This window comes from Nerophis lumbriciformis, linkage group LG12 (assembly GCF_033978685.3).
Source record: "Nerophis lumbriciformis linkage group LG12, RoL_Nlum_v2.1, whole genome shotgun sequence".
NCBI lineage: Eukaryota > Metazoa > Chordata > Actinopteri > Syngnathiformes > Syngnathidae > Nerophis > Nerophis lumbriciformis.
The window spans coordinates 6202501-6222643 of NC_084559.2; the positions used below are offsets into that span (position 1 = coordinate 6202501).

At 40.7% G+C, this 20143-nt stretch overlaps 1 protein-coding gene across 1 annotated transcript; it reads right to left on the bottom strand.

The window, feature by feature from the left end:
- Positions 1-328: 328 nt before the first annotated feature.
- LOC133595539 (protein phosphatase PTC7 homolog) lies at positions 329-19533 on the bottom strand. Its single transcript, XM_072914257.1, has 6 exons — positions 19013-19533; positions 13061-13240; positions 6208-6406; positions 1549-1672; positions 1348-1477; positions 329-1092 (listed from the first exon to the last, which is right to left on the bottom strand). The coding sequence occupies exons 1-6, from the start codon at positions 19212-19214 to the stop codon at positions 1034-1036; spliced, it is 894 nt and encodes a 297-aa protein (XP_072770358.1). The 5' UTR covers positions 19215-19533; the 3' UTR covers positions 329-1033.
- Between the last annotated feature and the right edge of the window lie 610 nt (positions 19534-20143).

Consider the following 20143-nt stretch of genomic DNA (forward strand, 5'->3'; position numbering starts at 1 on the left):
CATTCACGTAAGAGACTAGACGTATAAGATTTCATGGGATTTAGCGATTAGGAGTGACAGATTGTTTGGTAAACGTATAGCATGTTCTATATGTTATAGTTATTTGAATGACTCTTACCATAATATGTTACGTTAACATACCAGTTGGTTATTTATGCCTCATATAACGTACACTTATTCAGCCTGTTGTTCACTATTCTTTATTCATTCTAAATTGCCTTTCAAATGTCTATTCTTGGCGTTGGGTTTTATCAAATAAATTTCCCAAAAAATGCGACTTATATATATATATATAATTTAAAAAAAAAAAAAAAAAAAAAAAATATATATATATATATATATAAAACTTTGTTTTCTATATGTAAAACTAATTATTTATAAAATGTATTTTTGGGTGTGTGGATCCTTGTATTTATATTGCTTCAATTGTTATCAGACCTCTAGGAGGGGATTCCCAACAAGAACCGAGGTACCACTGAATATGTCAGAGCCTCAGTATGCAATATCTAAATAGCATGTATAAAAAGGCAGCTGCTTCTTCATGAAGTCATGTTTTAACCTCACATCCAACTATAAAACATCTGCTCCCTGCACTAACGTACGTTTGCTAATAAGAACTGATAAAAAAATAAAGACGAACCACATTTGGCTCATTTATTTAGCCCTAGAGGCGCCACGTCCCACGCCAACTCCCTTCTCCACGCGTGTGATGAAGAGAATCCTTTTAAGCTTCTTCGACTTTGGAAAAAGTCAAACATGTCTGTTCTGCTGCGTGAAAGTAAACATCCTCTCTGTCCGTCCATCCAACCCACCGAGACCATCCATCATGACCAGCAGCCTTGGAAAGGTTGTGTCCAGCGGGCGTAGCGTGTTGTCAACAACACTGCTGCTGAATGCTTTCAGGGCCTTTTTTTAATTCCAGCACTTTCTCTCTACCCAGCTGGAGCAGAGTAGAGTTGTGGCATGCTGGGAACAAAATGTCTTGCTCCCCTCAGCAGTACTTCATCCTACTCAGCAGGAGTCCATGTAGACCTTAGTCAGTGTATTCTGCTACTATGGACAGCAGCACTGTGATGTCATCGGGCTTCCCTCCTGCACACACACACACACACACAACGTCACAAAAATGGCAATTAACAATTGCGACAACGACTTTTTACTGTCAACTGAGTTGAGTCTTTTAATGATGTCTGCTTGTGGTGTGCCTCCGCATTTTTTCAACGCTAAAAATGTGCCTTGGCTCAAAAAAGGTTGAAAAACACTGCTCTAATGGGCCATGAGAGTGAGACTAGTGTGAGTGCAACCTTCCAGTTCTACAACTCTGAGTGGCACTTTAACGAGTCTCACCTCGAACATTCAGTCCGTTGTCACAGGCAAACTGTGCAAAGGGTGACATGTAGTTGGGGTCGTAGGCAAGGTCGTGAGCCTGCTCTGCAATACTTCTCGCCGTCTGCTGGATGCTCTCGTAGTTTGCCTTCTGAGGAGAAATGCAAATGTTGAACAATTTTTCTGCGCCCCTTTGGATCTTTGTGTGCTCGTCCTCCTCACTTTGAGTTTCTTCAGCTCTCTCAGGATCATGTAGTCTGGCATGTTGTCAAACAGGCCATCGGTGGCGGTGAGGATGATGTCACCCAGCTGCACGTCAAAGGAGGAGCTGTCAGCGGCGTCTGGGCTGCACAAGAAAAAAACAAACATTTGTGTTCTCGTCTTACATAAAGATAGCAAATGAAAAACAACATTCCAAAAAAGTGCAGTTCCCCTTTAAGGCTGGGCTTTTATGGCAAAAATCAGGATTATTCCACTCAACTACTACTCTCCGTTTTAGTGAACTTCACTTCATCCTAGGGCTGGGCGATTCTGCCTTTTTTTAATATCTCGATATTTTTAGGCCATGTCACGATACACGATATATATCTCCATATTTTGCCTTAGCCTTGAATGAACACTTGATGCATATAATCACAGCAGTATGATGATTCTATGTGTCTACATTAAAACATTCTTCTTCATACTGCATTAATATATGCTTATTTTAAACTTTCATGCAGAGAGGGAAATCACAACTAAAAGTGTATTTATTAAACAGTTATTAAGCAGTGACACAAACATTCATGTCATTTCCAAACAAAGTGCAAGATTGTCAGAGACATTTTAAAACAAGCTATTAGTGCACTTTTGTGCATGATGTCACTAAGATGACATATCAAAACAACACTCAATTAAAGTGCACTTTTTGTACAGAACGCCACTACAATAGTTTAAAACAAATAAAGTGCACTTTTGTGCATGATGTCACACAAGATATTTCAATAAGTGTCAAATAAAAATAGGAAATCAAATAGTGTATGTCCTTCACTATGTGGTAGGTTCCTGCGGACGTCATCTCCTTCTGTTGTTGACTCTTTTTTTTTTCATACAGTGTTGATGTGGAAATGTTTTGTTGGTGTGGCATCGAACGGAGATGTTGACATGCGGAGTTTCAAGCACTCTTCATTCTCTAGCGGGTGACTTTTCAAATGATGCTACACATTAGCAGTGTTGTAGCAACGCTTTTGCCGCATAATTGTTCAACATCTTCCCACTTGAAGCCAAACCACCGCCAGACGATGGACTTCCTGTTTTTCTTGGGAATTAATTCTTCTTCCTTCATTTGTTACCAGATTCGCACCTTCTCTCTCTCGTATTACCACTCTGCTAGCATCGTAGCTAACGTTACCATGTTGCTACCTCTCTGCTCTGCGAGGGAGTGTGACGTTACATGCGCGTCAGTATGTGACGTATGTAAGAAGGTGCGCTTGTTTTATGTCTCTGTGATAAGGAGAGACAAGAAAGAGTGAGAAGAACCTGTAGTGCAGGGGTCAGCAACCTTTTTGAAATCAAGAGCTACTTCTTGGGTACTGATTAATGCGAAGGGCTACCAGTTTGATACACACTTCAATAAATTGCCAGAAATAGCCAATTTGCTCAATTTACCTTTAACTCTATGTTATTATTAATAATTAATGATATTTATCTTTGTGGAAACACTGAATATCTTAATGATTTCTCATAATAAATACATATAGAAACAGATAAATATCAATATACAACACTTTATTTTGATATTTTCTCTAAGTGCACATTTTTCAAATTGAACATTTTCAAATGATCACTTCTAAGACAGTCTTGTGAAATCACAATATCCCATTTTAACTAGCTAGCCACTAACATTTTTATAAAAGAGGAGAAAACACGAAAAAAATGAAAATTAAATTTTGAAACGTAGTTTATCTTCAATTTCGACTCTTTAAAATTCAAAATTCAACCGAAAAAAAGATGAGAAAAACTAGCTAATTCGAATCTTTTTTTAAAAATTAAAAAAATAATTTATGGAACATCATTAGTCATTTTTCCTGATTAAGATTAATTTTAGAATTTTGATGACATGTTTTAAATAGGTTAAAATCCAATCTGCACTTTGTTAGAATATATAACAAATTGGACCATTGTCTGTGAGCCTGCCCCCTGACTCCAACCTCCATAAGGAGCTTTGATAGATTATAAATAGCCTATTATTTGTGCACTATTGACACGGTGGAGGAGGGGGTTAGTGCATCTGCCTCACAATACGAAGGTCCTGAGTAGTCGTGAGTTCAATCCCGGGCTCGGGATCTTTCTGTGTGGAGTTTGCATGTTCTCCCCGTGACTGCGTGGGTTCCCTCCGGGTACTCCGGCTTCCTCCCACCTCCAAAGACATGCACCTGGGGATAGGTTGATTGGCAACACTAAAATGGTCCCTAGTGTGTGAATGTTGTCTGTCTATCTGTGTTGGCCCTGTGATGAGGTGGTGACTTGTCCAGGGTGTACCCCGCCTTCCGCCCGATTGTAGCTGAGATAGGCTCCAGCGACCCCCCGCAGCCCCAAAAGGGACAAGCGGTAGAAAATAGATGGATGGATATTGACAAGTGATGCACCGAAACTTTGTTGTGACGTAGCTCGCCCAAAGCTGATGAAAAAGTCACATTCAGGTCGCATGGCGTTTAGACTGCAGTCCCGTTTGAAAAGATCAGATTCTAATCGGATTCAGGACTACTTCTGATTTGAAGCATTTAGACTGGCATAAAAAATGTGATCTGTGTCACTTGAGGGTCAGAACTAAAATCTCCTGCTACTTTGTCTCCAAACATAATCCTACATTAAAGACTGGTGCAGGTGCAGGAGACTTTGAGCCGCTAAGAGGGAAAGCTTGAAGAGTGTTGCAAACCCGCTCTGAACTCTTCCTGCGTATAATTAAATAGCACTGCGGCAATGAAACACAGGAACATGACAGCCTGTTCCTATGCACTCAGTACACAGACAGACTGTGCCAGGAACAAACCTGTACTCACACTAACCACACTTACATGCTGTATTTTACAACTCACTAACCACACTATTTTACATCTCCTTTACACTCTCTGAAGCATCCATCCATGCTCTATACCTCTAATCCTCATTAGTTCACAGGTGACTGGCTGACCAGGGTCCACCTAATAATGGACACAGACTAAGAAGCATTCACACTCACAGCTATGCACAAGCTAGAGTATATAGTTACCCTAACTAGGGATGTCCCGATCCGATATTTGGATCGGATCGGGCACCGATATTTGCAAAAAAATGCGTATCGGCAAGGCATGGGAAAATGCCGATCCAGATCTAGTTTAAAAAAAAAACTCAGGTCCGTGTTTTCCAACGCACCGATTTAAATAATACATTCCACTTTTCTGCTGCTCCCTAATTTCCGTTCCGCATTTTCCAGCACACCTTCAACACATCCACAGGTCTGTGGATTCTCACGCAGTTGCTTTTAGCAGCCGGCATTACACGACAGGCTCTTCTCACTCTTTCCTGTGTCTCCCTCTCACAGACAGCAAGCGCACCTTCTCACACACGTCACATACTGTCACGTCATACGTCACATACGTATACGCCCTCTCCCAGCAGAGAGGTAGCAGCATGGCTAACGTTAGCTGTGATGCGAGAGCAGCCGTGCGAGCAACCGTCCTTCTAAGGTGCGCGCCTGTGCAATCGCGCACTGCTCAAGCGTCCTCTGCGCATAGCAAATCTATGCCACGTACAAAATCAAATAAAAAAATAAGCGCATAACAATTTTCGACACACGGACACGACAGAGAACAGTTTTAAATGATAAATAAATAAATGATAAATGGGTTGTACTTGTATAGAGCTTTTCTACCTTCAAGGTACTCAAAGCGCTTTGACACTACTTCCACATTTACCCATTCACACACACATTCACACACTGATGGAGGGAGCTGCCATGCAAGGCGCTAACCAGCACCCATCAGGAGCAAGGGTGAAGTGTCTTGCTCAGGACACAACGGACATGACGAGGTTGGTACTAGGTGGGTATTGAACCAGGGACCCTCGGGTCGCGCACGGCCATTCTTCCACTGCTCCGCCACGCCGTCCCTTTTCGTCATCATTGTTCAAATATTGTAACGTCTGTCGAGACGCTTATCTCCATTCGGTGCCACACGTCCACACCATCAAAATGCCGAGGCAAACATTTCCACATCAACACCATAAGAAAAAAATAGAGATTTTTTTTTTAGTTGTGATTTCCTTCTCTGCATGAAAGTTTAAAAGTAGCATATATTAATGCAGTATGAAGAAGAATGTTTTAATGTAGACACATAGAATCATCATACTGCTGTGATTATATGCATCAAGGCAAAATATCGAGATATATATCGTGTATCGCAATATGGCCTTAAAATATCGCAATATTAAAAAAAGGCCATATCGCCCAGCCCTAGTTCAATGATGCCATTTCTGTTTGTCATGCATAATTTTGTCTATTTTGTGTTTATCCTTGAATAAACAGGTCAGTTTCTTGTTACCAACCATTGTGTATTATTCAAACTCCCCTAATTCAGCTGGCTAGTTGTTATCAAGAGTACTAAAACCCTTTTCAACATGATTCTGACAACTAAGTAGGCTAAATAACTTTAAACTTTAATACATGCTCGGATAGGCCAGTATCGGTCAGTATCGGTATCAGATCGGAAGTGCAAAAACAATATCGGTATCGGATCGGAAGTGCAAAAACCTGGATCGGGACATCCGTAACCCTAACATGCAGGGAGAAGCTGGAATATCCTTAAGTTTTTACACCTTATATAAGCATGGGGAGAACATGTAAACCACACAAGGTTCTCTCACCTGTCACTGAGGACAGCTCCCTCGGCTCCAGGAGGAGCAATGGACAACTGGAAGGGTGTGTTGAAGTAATGCTGCTGCTCGTCGGATCGGTGAACCACCTCCCCTTCACGGACCACCAGGAAGCCAGAATCCCCCAAGTTGGCCGTGTGCAGCTGGTGACTGTGGCCGTCCAACACCACAATGCAGGCTGTGCTACTGCCTGCACACATGAAACACAGCAGCTACATTTCACAGCAAATATTGAAAGAGTAGAACCAACTTTGTTTGTAATCTGAGGTAAATGTTGCGGCAAAGGCTTGAAGGTCTATTCAGGGTGTGTTAGTTAAACACAACTCTGGTGCAATTTCTCACACTGTTTCCCATGCATTCATTTGTTTGTGGTGGCATGCCACAATTAGATTTGATCCGCCACAGAAATTGGAATTTTTTTTTTTTTTTAATCCAGAGTGTGATTAATCTGATTTTTATAATATTTTGACAGAACTATAAATGATAATAAATGATAAATGGGTTATAATTGTATAGCGCTTTTCTACCTTCAAGGTACTCAAAGCGCTTTGACAGTATTACCACATTCACCCATTCACACACTGATGGCGGGAGCTGCCATGCAAGGCGCTAACCAGCAGCCATCAGGAGCAAGGGTGAAGTGTCTTGCCCAAGGACACAACGGACGTGACTAGGATGGTAGAAGGTGGGGATTGAACCCCAGTAACCAGCAACCCTCCGATTGCTGGCAGGGCCACTCTACCAACTTCGCCACTCCGTCCCCTACTACCTAACTAACTACCGTAATATATTTATTTTTAGATTTGGAGTGTCGCTTGGGACTTTCTGTGTAGCACCTCGATACAGTGGATAGCATCTTCAAACACTACATACTGCATTTTTCGGAGTATAAGTCGCACCAGCCGAAAATGCATAATAAAGAAGGAAAAAAACATATACGTAAGTCGCACTGGAGTGTAAGTCACATTTTTGGGGGAAATGTATTTGATAAAAGCCAATACCAAGAATAGACATTTGAAAGGCAATTTAAAATAAAGAATAGTGAACAACAGGCTGAATAAGTGTATGTTATATGAGGCATAAATAACCAACTGAGAACGTGCCTGGTATGTTAACGTAACATATTATGGTAAGAGTCATTCAAATAACTATAACATATAGAACATGCTATACGTTTACCAAACAATCTGTCACTCCTAATCACTAAATCCCATGAAATCTTATACGTCTAGTCTCTTACGTGAATGAGTTAAATAGTATTATTTGATATTTTACACTAATGTGTTAATAATTTCACACATAAGTCGCTCCTGAGTATAAGTCGCACCCCCGGCCAAACTATGAAAAAAACTGACTTATAGTCCGTAATATACGGTACACAAATACCACATTTGACATGAGCGTGCATTATAAACACATCTGTTAAACAATATAGCGATATGTTAGATCGGTGTTTTTCAACCACTAGTGCACCGTGAGATACAGTCTGGTGTGCCGTGGGAGATTATGTAGTTTCACCTATTTGGGTTAAAAATATTTTTTGCAAACCAGTAATTACAGTCTGCAAATGTGTTGTTGTTGAGTGTCTGTGCTGTGTAGAGCTCGGCAGAGTAACCGTGTAATACTCTTCCATATCAGTAGGTGGCAGCCGGTAGCTAATTGCTTTGTAGATGTCGGGAACAGGTCTTGTGAGGCGACGAGGGTTTGTCGTGATCACACATATGCAGACGACAGTGGGAGGCAGCGTGCAGGTAAAAAGGTACCTTAAAGCTTAAACCAAAAATAAACAGAAGGTGAGTGCCCCTAAGAAAAGGCATTGAAGCTTAGGGAAGGCTATGCAGAACGAAACTAAAACTGAACTGGCTACAAAGTAAACAAAAACAGAATGCTGGACGACAGCAAAGACTTACTGTGGAGCAAAGACGGCGTCCACAAAGTACATCCGAACATGACAATCAACAATGTCCACACAAAGAAGGTGAAAACAAACTGAAATATTCTTGATTGCTAAAACAAAGCAGGTGTGGGAAATATCGCTCAAAAGGAAGACATGAAACTGCTACAGGAAAATACCAAAAAAAGAGAAAAAGCCACCAAAATAGGAGCGCAAGACAAGAACTAAAACACTACCCACAGGAAAACACTAGAAACCTCCAAATAAGTCAGGGCGTGATGTGACAGGTTGTGACAGTACTTTGAGACAAGAGCTATAGTGTTATAGGTTATTGTTTGAATTCATATCCAACACTTGCGAGAACAACTTTTTACTGTCAATATCGACTGCTGAGTTTCATTTGTTAATGTTTTCTGCTGGTGGTGTGCCTCCGCATTTTTCAATGAAAAAAGGTCTCCCAAAAGGTTGAAATCAGTGTTGGATCATATACAAGGACGTCTACATTACCTTTACAACCAGTGCACACCGACGGGTAGCCCAAAAAAATATTATTATAATTGTTTTAATCCACCACACTCACGTCTACTGCAGCATAAAATAAAACCCAAAATCCTGACCTTCATGTTCGGTTAATAAGGTTAAAAAACATGTGATAATGACACACATTTCTTATCACACAAAACAAAAAGATCAGTCATGAGTCTTTTTGTGTCCCTCTCGTCATCCTCGGGTCTAAATTGGATGTTAAAGTTGACCAACCTCTCAGTTTATGGCTACAAACTTCTACTATCCCGGTGAGAGGCATGGCTTATAATCAATAATTATTGTTAAATAGCTCAGTAGCAGGAGGAGGACACTGTCAATATAGCAGCATAAGCTAGTTGGCTCTCTGATCAATGCACAGCTAATATAGACTGTCTGCGTTAGCGTTTATAATAACCATAGCACTAATACTTGCTTAATATTCAGCTCACAAAATGTAAATGGAGTATTGTTGCTGGTTATTAAGAGGGCTCTATGGGCAGAATAGAGGAGCCCCAAAGCTGACTCCATTGTTAGCTGACTTTTTCTAACGTTTATTTACTATTTAGAATGCATAAAAAAAGGAAAATATGTGTTCTTGTCTTTTATAGGGATTGTGAATGATAAACATCACATCTCTTTCCCATTTTTGTGTATTTCCAGTATGACTGATTTGCTGACTATAGGCAGAGTGCAGAGGAGTTTCCCCTATGATGTCATCAGATCTTCAACATACAGAACTTGCCAAAGTCATTTGGAGTGGAAGGTTAATTCTTACTTTGTGGATTGGAACTATAATTGGATATGGTTTAACTGATAAAATGATACAATTCAGCATTGAAGTATTTATTTTTCCATTATAGAAATACATATTTGTTGAAGCATCTTCCTGCGAGAAAATCTTGGGTAAATTGACTCATAACACGGTGCCTTCTGCTGGATTCATTTGTATATTTAAGTTGCCATAAAAGAACAAATTATTGACTAACGTATTTTTCGGACTATAAGTCGCAGTTTTTTTCATAGTGCGACTTATACTCAGGAGCGACTTATGTGTGAAATTATTAACACATTACCGTAAAATATCAAATAATATTATTTAGCTCATTCACGTAAGAGACTAGACGTATAAGATTTCATGGGATTTAGCGATTAGGAGTGACAGATTGTTTGGTAAACGTATAGCATGTTCTATATGTTATAGTTATTTGAATGACTCTTACCATAATATGTTACGTTAACATACCAGTTGGTTATTTATGCCTCATATAACGTACACTTATTCAGCCTGTTGTTCACTATTCTTTATTTATTTTAAATTGCCTTTCAAATGTCTATTCTTGGTGTTGGCTTTTATCAAATACATTTCCTCCAAAAATGTGACTTATATTCCAGTGCAACTTATATGTTTTTTTCCTTCTTCATTATGCATTTTCGGCCGGTGCGGCTTATACTCCGGAGCGACTTATACTAAAATACGGTATGTAAAGCAGAAAAAAGAAGTCCCACAAAAATCCGAGGTGCAAATGGTGAACCACAAATAGGCGAGGTCCACTATAGAAGCCAAAACCCATACAAGACCTTCAAACGTATCTGAGCAATACAATTAGATGACAAGAGTTATGGTTTATGAACAAGGACATAAGAATATAAAAGCTACAACTTATTAAGTTCTTACCCGTCCTTCTAGGACAGAAATATATTCAGTTCATAGAATTTGAAATCCCACATTTTAGAAGAAACATGAGCTGCTGGTGCAGTCTAAAGACGTGCAGCCACACCCAACTGGTGACTGACTCATCCACCATAATATTTGTAATGTGGAACAAACCTTCAAAAAGCCCTGCCTGTGACTCACTCTGGTCTGCGGTTTTGTACAACCACAAGTGTACAGCACACTTTGTTACTATGTTCAAGCACACATCCGTGTCAGGAAGCGGAATTCAGGCCCTTTTCAAAAAGTATTTCTCAAAAAAAGCAACTAACGACAAATCCGTTGACATTTCCTGTTCTTATTGGACACTTTTGGAGACAAACATGAGAGCACCTATCACGCTTCCACACAAGCAGGACAGGGGTCCTGGTGTCAGCCCCCTCCTCATAAAAAAAGCACTCACATGTAGGTATCGATTGATGAAAAGTATCATATGGATTTGAATAAAGCACCGTCAGACATCTGCTTTGTGATTAGCCAGTGATTAGGACGACTGGGATGTACCTTATCGAAAGGTCAACTGCCAAGCCCAACCTGACCTCCCAGAGCATATTGTCTAACACAATAATACCTGGACTTAATGATGGACCTGAATGTATTATATGTACATTTTACGAGGCAAAGATCGCAGACAAGACATAATGGTGATTTTCCTATGGACTTCGGGCATCATCAAGATCATCAGGACTCCTCTTCCTCCTATCCAGGAGCTCGTAAAAAGCCGCTGCCTGACCAGGGCTCAGAAAATCTGCAGAGACTCCTCCCACCCCCACCAAAGACTGTTTTCACTGCTGGACTCTAGAAAGAGCTTCCGCAGCCTCCGTAGTAGAACCTCTAGGTTCTGTAACAGCTTCTTCCCTCAGGCCGTAAGACTCTTGAACGCATCATAATAATCCCCTCAATTCCCCCCCAAAATGGATTAACTGGCTGGAATATAAAGACAATATAACACACATCCATAAACGTGGATGCATATGCAAAAGTGCAATATATTTATCTGTACAGTAATTTATTTATTTATATCTGCACTTTATTGATTTTGTATCCTGCACTACCATGAGCTGATGCAACGAAATTTCGTTCTTATCTGTACTGTAAAGTTCAAATTTGAATGACAATAAACAGGAAGTCTAAGTCTAAGTCATCTATTAAAGGGTTGCGTGTATTAAAACATGTGCAAACTTGATAGCACATGCAAAGCTGATCTACTAAACTTGTGTGCAGAGGACTGCGTCTCTTAAGTCAGCAGAATAAGGAGCACAATTTATTTAGGGTGTCTGTATTCATGAATATGTAGAATATAAGCTGATCATCAGAACACTCACAATACCGGGAGGACGAGATGCAAAATACAATTATTTAGCGAACGCAGTGTGATTTATTAAGACTAAAACTAAACTGCGAGCGCTATTTTGTGTATTTAGTTAGCATGTCTGAAAAGTAAGTGCAAACGGATAAAGTTACACACACAGCTGAGAGACAGAAGGCGATTGTGCTGCAGCTCTATCCTATGAATGCTTGTCAACATACCGTATTTTTCGGAGTATAAGTCCCTCTGGAGTATAAGTCGCACCGGCCGAAAATGCATAATAAAGAAGGAAAAAAAAACCCATATAAGTCGCACTGGAGTATAAGTCGCATTTTTTGGGGAAATTTATTTGATAAAAGCCAACACCAAGAATAGACATTTGAAAGGCAATTTAAAATAAATAAAGAATAGTGAACAGGCTGAATAAGTGTACGTTATATGAGGCATAAATAACCAACTGAGAAGGTGCCTGGTATGTTAACGTAACATATTATGGTAAGAGTCATTCAAATAACTATAACATATAGAACATGCTATACGTTTACCAAACAATCTGTCACTCCTAATCGCTAAATCCCATGAAATCTGATACGTCTAGTCTCTTACGTGAATGAGCTAAATAATATTATTTGATATTTTACGGTAATGTGTTAATAATTTCACACATAAGTCGCTCCTGAGTATAAGTCGCACCCCCGGCCAAACTATGAAAAAAACTGTGACTTATAGTCCGAAAAATACGGTATATGGACTGTTTAAAATACAAATATTACACATATTGTCTATTCAGCAATATCATTTTATAATTCTATAGCTGCTGGATTACTTAAATGGCTGATTAAAACAAATTGATGTGTTTTAGTGTCTGTTGCTTGTTTTTTCATTCGTAAGATATATCAATAGCATATGTCTTATGTGAAAAAAACTTACTGCAATATGTATATATTTGTGCATATCTATCTATCTGGAGAACACACTCGCAGTTAATGCCAACCTCTACCATGAGTGCAGCTTCAGCGCGCGGAAAAAAATAAGTAGTTTCCATTGTAGACGCACCGCAATGACTGCTTTGAAAATGCTCATAAAAAGTGGTACATGTCTGCTGCATGTTTGAATGCAAATTCCAAAGGCGGAGCATGATAACATGAATGTGCAGTACATGATCGAGTGTTACTGTGGCGAAAGCCGCATAGTAGAGGCAAAAAGCTAAAGTAAGGCGGTCTGCACCACTTTTCAATTGTACATGCAGTCTTAGTAGTAACACGCCTACTAATAGCACACAAAATGGTATAGTTTGTACACACTGGTATTTGGATCCAGGCCCTAAGTAGATGTGTTTTTCTCTTTTAAAAAAGCAGTCTTAAATGCTTTGACCAAAGGAAGTGGATTGTGTGACTGGACTCACCCAGCAACGGCACTTTGTTCTGCAGCAACTCATAATAGCTGCTTGTCAGGACTCCCACGGGGTTGCTGGGAACAAAGCGTCCCTCCTTCACCAGGCGCTCACATGTCTTCATCAGTGTCCCTGAAAACTGTGACGGGTCCACTCCATAGTCTCGCCAACCTCCTACTCCATCTGCCACACCTACAATCATACAAGGTCAATTAAGGCTTCATGAGAGTTTAATATGACATAAAATGATTTTCATTCGTGAGGGTCAGCAAAACACAAGACTATGTTCAATAAGTGTTGTAAACCCATGTGCAGTACTGCCAGCTTGCTGCTAAAAGTTTTACTTATCACCGGATTAGATTAGTGGTCATCTATGACAATGATCACATTTTAAGCAAGTCTAGAAAGATTGAAATACCTACTGTACTTTTGATACAGTATTCCTACAGACCAGGGATTCTTAAACAAGGGTTTGATTGATTGATTGAAACTTTTATTAGTAGAATGCACAGTACAGTACATATTCCGTACAATTGACCACTAAATGGTAACACCTGAATAAGTTTTTCAATTTGTTTAAGTTAATCAATTCATGGTAGCCCTAAGGATCTGCAAGCCATAGATTAGGGTGGCTGCATTTTTTAAAGTTATGTTATGGTGCATGGTTAAAGCAATGCTTCTCAAATAGTGGGGCGGGTGAGACGTCAGGGGGTGCCTGAGAGGCAAGGGACTTCCAGTATTAGCATCCTTATAAATTTTTGAACGATATATGAGCCTCCAACTTGGTGGCAGCACTGCTCCAATCATTCAACAGGCTCACTGAGGAAATATGACGTCGTAGTAGTAGTAGTAGTAGTAGTAGTAGTAGTAGTAGTAGTAGTAGTAGTAGTAGTAGAGTGCTGGTGCTAGCAACTCAAAGAGTGGTTTGTATGGATAAACACATATCAGGTTCTCAATCATACTTCAATTTATAGGGGGCATTATTTGGCAAGGAGAGGCATGGCAAAAATAATTGAGAAGCGCTGGGTTAAAGCAACCACAAGGCCAATAAAAACACATGTTTATGTTTAGTATGGATCATGGCACCATGTTGCATCGCAATGACAACTAGCACTTATGAAGTAGTCCCCCCTTACTATTACACTTAGATACTACATGTCTCTGGTGCACGCCTATTCAACTGAATTGTCCGATTGTAGCTGAGATAGGCTCCAGCGCCCCCCGCGACCCCTAAGGGAATAAGCGGTAGAAGATGGATGGGATGGATGTTCTGAGGGCCACATTTCCAGAAAGCTAAGGACCGGGGGCCTGACGTGTGGAAGTGGCTGGTTGCATCAGCTCTGCTCTTTTTTTAATGTCTTTAATGTCCTTTGTGTTCTTTGATGGGGACGGCGTGGCGAAGTTGGTAGAGTGGCCGTGCCAGCGATTGCTGGTTACTGGGGTTCAATCCCCACCTTTTACCATCCTAGTCACGTCCGTTGTGTCCTTGGGCAAGACACTTCACCCCTTGCTCCTGATGGCTGCTGGTTAGCGCCTTGCATGGCAGCTCCCGCCATCAGTGTGTGAATGTGGAAATACTGTCAAAGCGCTTTGAGTACCTTGAAGGTAGAAAAGCGCTATACAAGTATAACCCATTTATCATTTATAACCCATTTATGTATTCCTATGGCTATGAGGGTTTTTTTCTCATTGGACCCCCTCTCCGGGGGCCCAGGTTTAGACTGAATTTTTTTTCCCCCTCACATTTACCCGTTTCTCACCTTTTTTGTAAGGGGTGCCAGAAGTTGGCAGACCCGTCAGCGATCCTGTTCTGTCTCCCTGTAATGTTTGTCTGCTCTTGTATGGGATTGTGCTGAGAATCTGAATTCCCCCCCCCCCCGGGGATTAATAAAGTATTTCTGACTCTGATCTTCCTTAACCATTATGTTGATTTTGAGAACCAGCATCTTCTGTAGTGGACATTTGTTTTTGGTCTATTTTTTTGTCTCAGGTAAAACATTCTGAAAAAAATTGCCCTATTATGCAATGGACACTAGCCTTTAGGAGGTTATAATGTCAATACAAGGATCCGGCAATGTGTTTACACCCCTCTAGGTACTTCTATACAACAGGAGCACTCGTGTTTTAAACATTTGCTGCAAAAAATGTCTCTCCTAAATTGTGGTCTGGTGGACGACCGATGGTGACAGTTCAACCCTGCTATCAATCATTACATTTCCATTTAATTAACTGTAATTCCTAGTACTTTTAAAGAATATTCCCAGAAAGGCGAGATGCAGTGGAGTTAAGTCTTGTCCTCTGACCATACATGGTCTTCTCTGCAGTTTGCCAGAAACCTGCTGGCCTGCTTTATAACAAGGCAAACCTCCAAATACAACATGTACTCTATTGGGGGAATTAAGTAAGTGTTCCTTACTTAATTAAAGTTTGATCATATTACGCCTGTACTGGCTCACCTGCACTGGCTTCCTGTGCACTTAAGATGTGACTTTAAGGTTTTACTACTTAGGTATACAATACTAAAGGGTCTAGCTCCATCTTTTCTTGCTGATTGTATTGTACCATATGTCCCGGCAAGAAATCTGCGTTCAAAGAACTTCGGCTTATTAGTGATTCCCAGAGCCCAAAAAAAGTCTGCGGGCTATAGAACACTTTCTGTTCGGGCTCCAGTACTCTGGAATGCCCTCCCAGTGACAGTTAGAGATGCTACCTCAGTAGAAGCATTCAAGTCCCATCTTAAAACTATTTTGTTTACAGTGGACCCCCATTTTAGATCAGTTGATCTGCCGTTTCGTTTCTGCTCTGCCCCCCTCTCCTGCGTGGAGAGGTTATTAGGTGACCACAGATGAGACGCCAGCTGTTCAAAGTCGGGACCCGGGGTTGACCACTCATTTGTGCATCAGTTGGGGACGTCTCTGCACTGCTGACTTGTCTCCACTCAAGATGATCCCCTGCTGGCCCCACTATGGACTGGACTCTCACACTATTAACTAGATCCACTCCACATCCATTGCACCATTCACCTAGGGTGTGGGGGAGAGAGTCCCCACATCTGCGGTCCCCAGAGGAGCCTGTTCAGTGTTAGACTGCTTCATCCCAAGTGCAGGACTAATAGACTAAAAAAACTCCTTTATCCCACACGCCATTAGACTGTACAACTCTTCTCTGGGGGGGAGGGGGGTACTAGGATGACAGGGGATGCAAAACAATAACAGTGCAATACTTTTCATCATCGGCCGATAAATGCTTTAAAATGTAATATTGGAAATTATCGGTATCGTTTTTTTTTTTTTATATATTAAATCAACATAAAAAAACACCAGATACACTTACAATTAGTGCACCAACCCAAAAAACCTCCCTCCCCCATTTACACTCATTCACACAAAAGGGTTGTTTCTTTCTGTTATTAATATTCTGGTTCCTACATTATATATCAATACAGTCTGCAAGGGATACAGTCCGTAAGCACACATAAGCTGGTCCACTAATAGTACTAACCTTTAACAGTTAATTTTACTCATTTTCATTAATTACTAGTTTCTATGTAACTGTTTTTATATTGTTTTACTTTCTTTTTTTATTCAAGAAAATGTTTTTAAAGGGGAACATTATCACAATTTCAGAATGGTTAAAACCATTAAAAATCAGTTCTCAGTGGCTTATTTTATTTTTCGAAGTTTTTTCCCCAAAATTTTACCCATCACGCAATATCCCTAAAAAAAGCTTCAAAGTGCCTGATTTTAACCATCGTTATATACACCCGTCCATTTTCCTGTGACGTCACATAGTGATGCCAACACAAATAAACATGGCGCATAGAACAGCAAGCTATAGCGACATTAGCTCGGATTCAGACTCGGATTTCAGCGGCTTATGCGATTCAACAGATTACGCATGTATTGAAACGGATGGTTGTAGTGTGGAGGCAGGTAGCGAAAACAAAATTGAAGAAGAAACTGAAGCTATTGAGCCATATCGGTTTGAACCGTATGCAAGCGAAACCGACGAAAACGACACGACAGCCAGCGACACGGGAGAAAGCGAGGACGAATTCGGCGATCGCCTTTTAACCAACGATTGGTATGTGTTTGTTTGGCATTAAAGGAAACTAACAACTATGAACTAGGTTTACAGCATATGAAATACATTTGGCAACAACATGCACTTTGAGAGTGCAGACAGCCCAATTTTCATCAATTAATATATTCTGTTGACATACCCTCATGTCAGCAGGCCAGGGAAGCTAGGGTCGATATTCTTCTCTTGATCATCTTCGGTGGCATAAGGGACGGTGTGAGCCAAGACATCCAGGGGGTTTAGCTCGCTCGTCTGCGGGAACAAACTGCCGCCATTGCTTGCCGTGCTACCGAGGTCCTTTGTCCCTGAATTGCTCACACACTCCAGCAGATTCAATGGGGGTCTGGCGGCAGATTTCTTTGACTTTATCGTTGGAAATGCATCTGCTTTGAGTGTCGCAGGATATCCACACATTCTTGCCATCTCTGTCGTAGCATAGCTTTCGTCGGTAAAGTGTGCGGAACAAACGTCCAATTTCTTGCCACTTTCGCATCTTTGGGCCACTGGTGCAACTTGAATCCGTCCCTGTTCGTGTTGTTACACCCTCCGACAACACACCGACGAGGCATGATGTCTCCAAGGTACGGAAAACAGTCGAAAAAACGGAAAATAACAGAGCTGATTTGACTCGGTGTTTGAGAAAATGGCGGATTGCTTCCCGACGTGACGTCACAACGTGACGTCATCACTCCGAGAGCGAATATTAGAAAGGCGTTTAATTCGCCAAAATTCACCCATTTAGAGTTCGGAAATAGGTTAAAAAAATATATGGTCTTTTTTCTGCAACATCAAGGTATATATTGACGCTTACATAGGTCTGGTGATAATGTTCCCCTTTAAAATTGATTTATCTTATTTTATTTCATAAATTTTAAAAAAAAAAGGACCTTATCTTCACCATATCTGGCTGTCCAAATTAGGCATAATGTGTTAATTCCACGACTGTATACTGTATATCTGTACATCTAAGAAGGACAGCTCCAGACTGGAGAAACTGATCAGGCGGGCCGGTTCTACGATCGGAATAAAACTGGACTCACTGGTGACGGTGGCAGAGTGGAAAAACTAGTGAGCATCCTGGACGATGCCAGTCACCCTCTGCATACCGTTGTCAGTAGCCAGAGGAGCCTGTTCAGTGCTAGACTGCTTCATCCCAAGTGCAGGACTAATAAGACTCAAAAACTCCTTTATCCCACACGCCATTAGAATGTACAACACTTCTCTGGGGGGGAGGTGGAGTACTAGGATGACAGGGGATGCAAAACAATAACAGTGCAATACTTTTTCATAACATGGTCACTACTGTCCAGTTTCTCTTGTTATATTCTTATTTTACTGTTATATTTTTATTCTCATTGTTGCTTTTTTATTTTTATTCTTATTGTAATATTTTGTCTGTTTTGTTTCCATTTATAACCCCATTATTTACTTTTTAAATTCGATCTCAATTCTGTAAACTGCTGCTGGAGGGTTAATTTTCCTGAGGGAACTATCCTGAAGGAATCAATAAAGTACTATCTATCTATCGGTATCGGTTGATATCGGTAATTAAGAGTTGGACAATATCGGAATATCGTACATCGGCAAAAAAAGCCATTATCGGACATACATAATTATTATTATTATTATTAACAAGGGTTCGTACAAAACGCGTTCCCGTTAAAACTCCAGTGATAACAATTAATGATAAAATATGATTATTAATGTCCTTAGACTCTGTCAAACCTACTCATAACAGGGATGATTTAACAGGTCATATTTAAGCCTTGACGTCGGCGTGTGCTCTTACAAGTGTTTTCTTGGGATTCTGATACAAAATACACACTCAAATACAGTTTTATAAAATAACAAAAGGCTAACATTTAGAACAAAGCAGTTACTCACCTAAAACATCGGCAGATTTGTGCCTGGCGATGAAGCAGGCGTCGTCTCCATAGCACATTCCTTTCTTCAGGATGCCTTTACGGAAGTCCTTGCCGAAGCCGCAGCTCGCCGTCACCAGGCTGTAGTCGCGGCTGTCCGTCTGAGAGAGTCCGCCGATGACAGCCCTGGCCACGAGTCTCCCGTACGACAGCACGGACAACATCCCCCACGGAGCCGCTTCCTCCACGGAGGGCGACCGAGCTAGCAGCCGCCGTGCTTAGCTTAGCTTCGACGTTAGCGCGTTGTGTCGACTCGCTATAGCGGAAGGTGTTTTCTACCAATAGTATTTAAAAAAAAAAAAAGAGTCTTACTCTTACAGTATCAGCGCGGATAAAAATGACAGGAAAACGTGACTACTTCCCCCGCGGGAGGCTGTGAATTGTCGGCTCTCGGTTGCCGCTGCCATGCTAGCGGCGCCTTTGAGACGTACAGCTGCTCGAGCGCGGATCAGCAGGGGCGGTCTTGTGACTTCTCTGACGTCATCGTCCTTACGCAACCTTCCACTCCATATAAGGGCATGGTGCGCAAAGTGCTGCCTTGGGCGGTTATTTACGCGTTCCAGCTCGATTTTTTGTAATACAATGCGTTAATAATTGTATATTGTGAAGTGAATTATATTTATATAGCGCTTTTTCTCTATTGACTCAAAGCGCTTTTACATAGTGAAACCCAATATCTAAGTTACCGTATTTTTCGGACTATAAGTCGCAGTTTTTTTCATAGTTTGGCCGGGGGTGCGACTTATACTCGGGAGCGACTTATGTGTGAAATTATTAACACATTACCGTAAAATATCAAATAATATTATTTATCTCATTCACGTAAGAGACTAGACATATAAGATTTCATGGGATTTAGCGATTAGGAGTGACAGATTGTTTGGTAAACGTATAGCATGTTCTATATGTTATAGTTATTTGAATGACTCTTACCATAATATGTTACGTTAACATACCAGGCACGTTCTCAGTTGGTTATTTATGCCTCATATAACGTACACTTATTCAGCCTGTTGTTCACTATTCTTTGTTTATTTTAAATTGCCTTTCAAATGTCTATTCTTGGTGTTGGGTTTTATCAAATAAATTACCC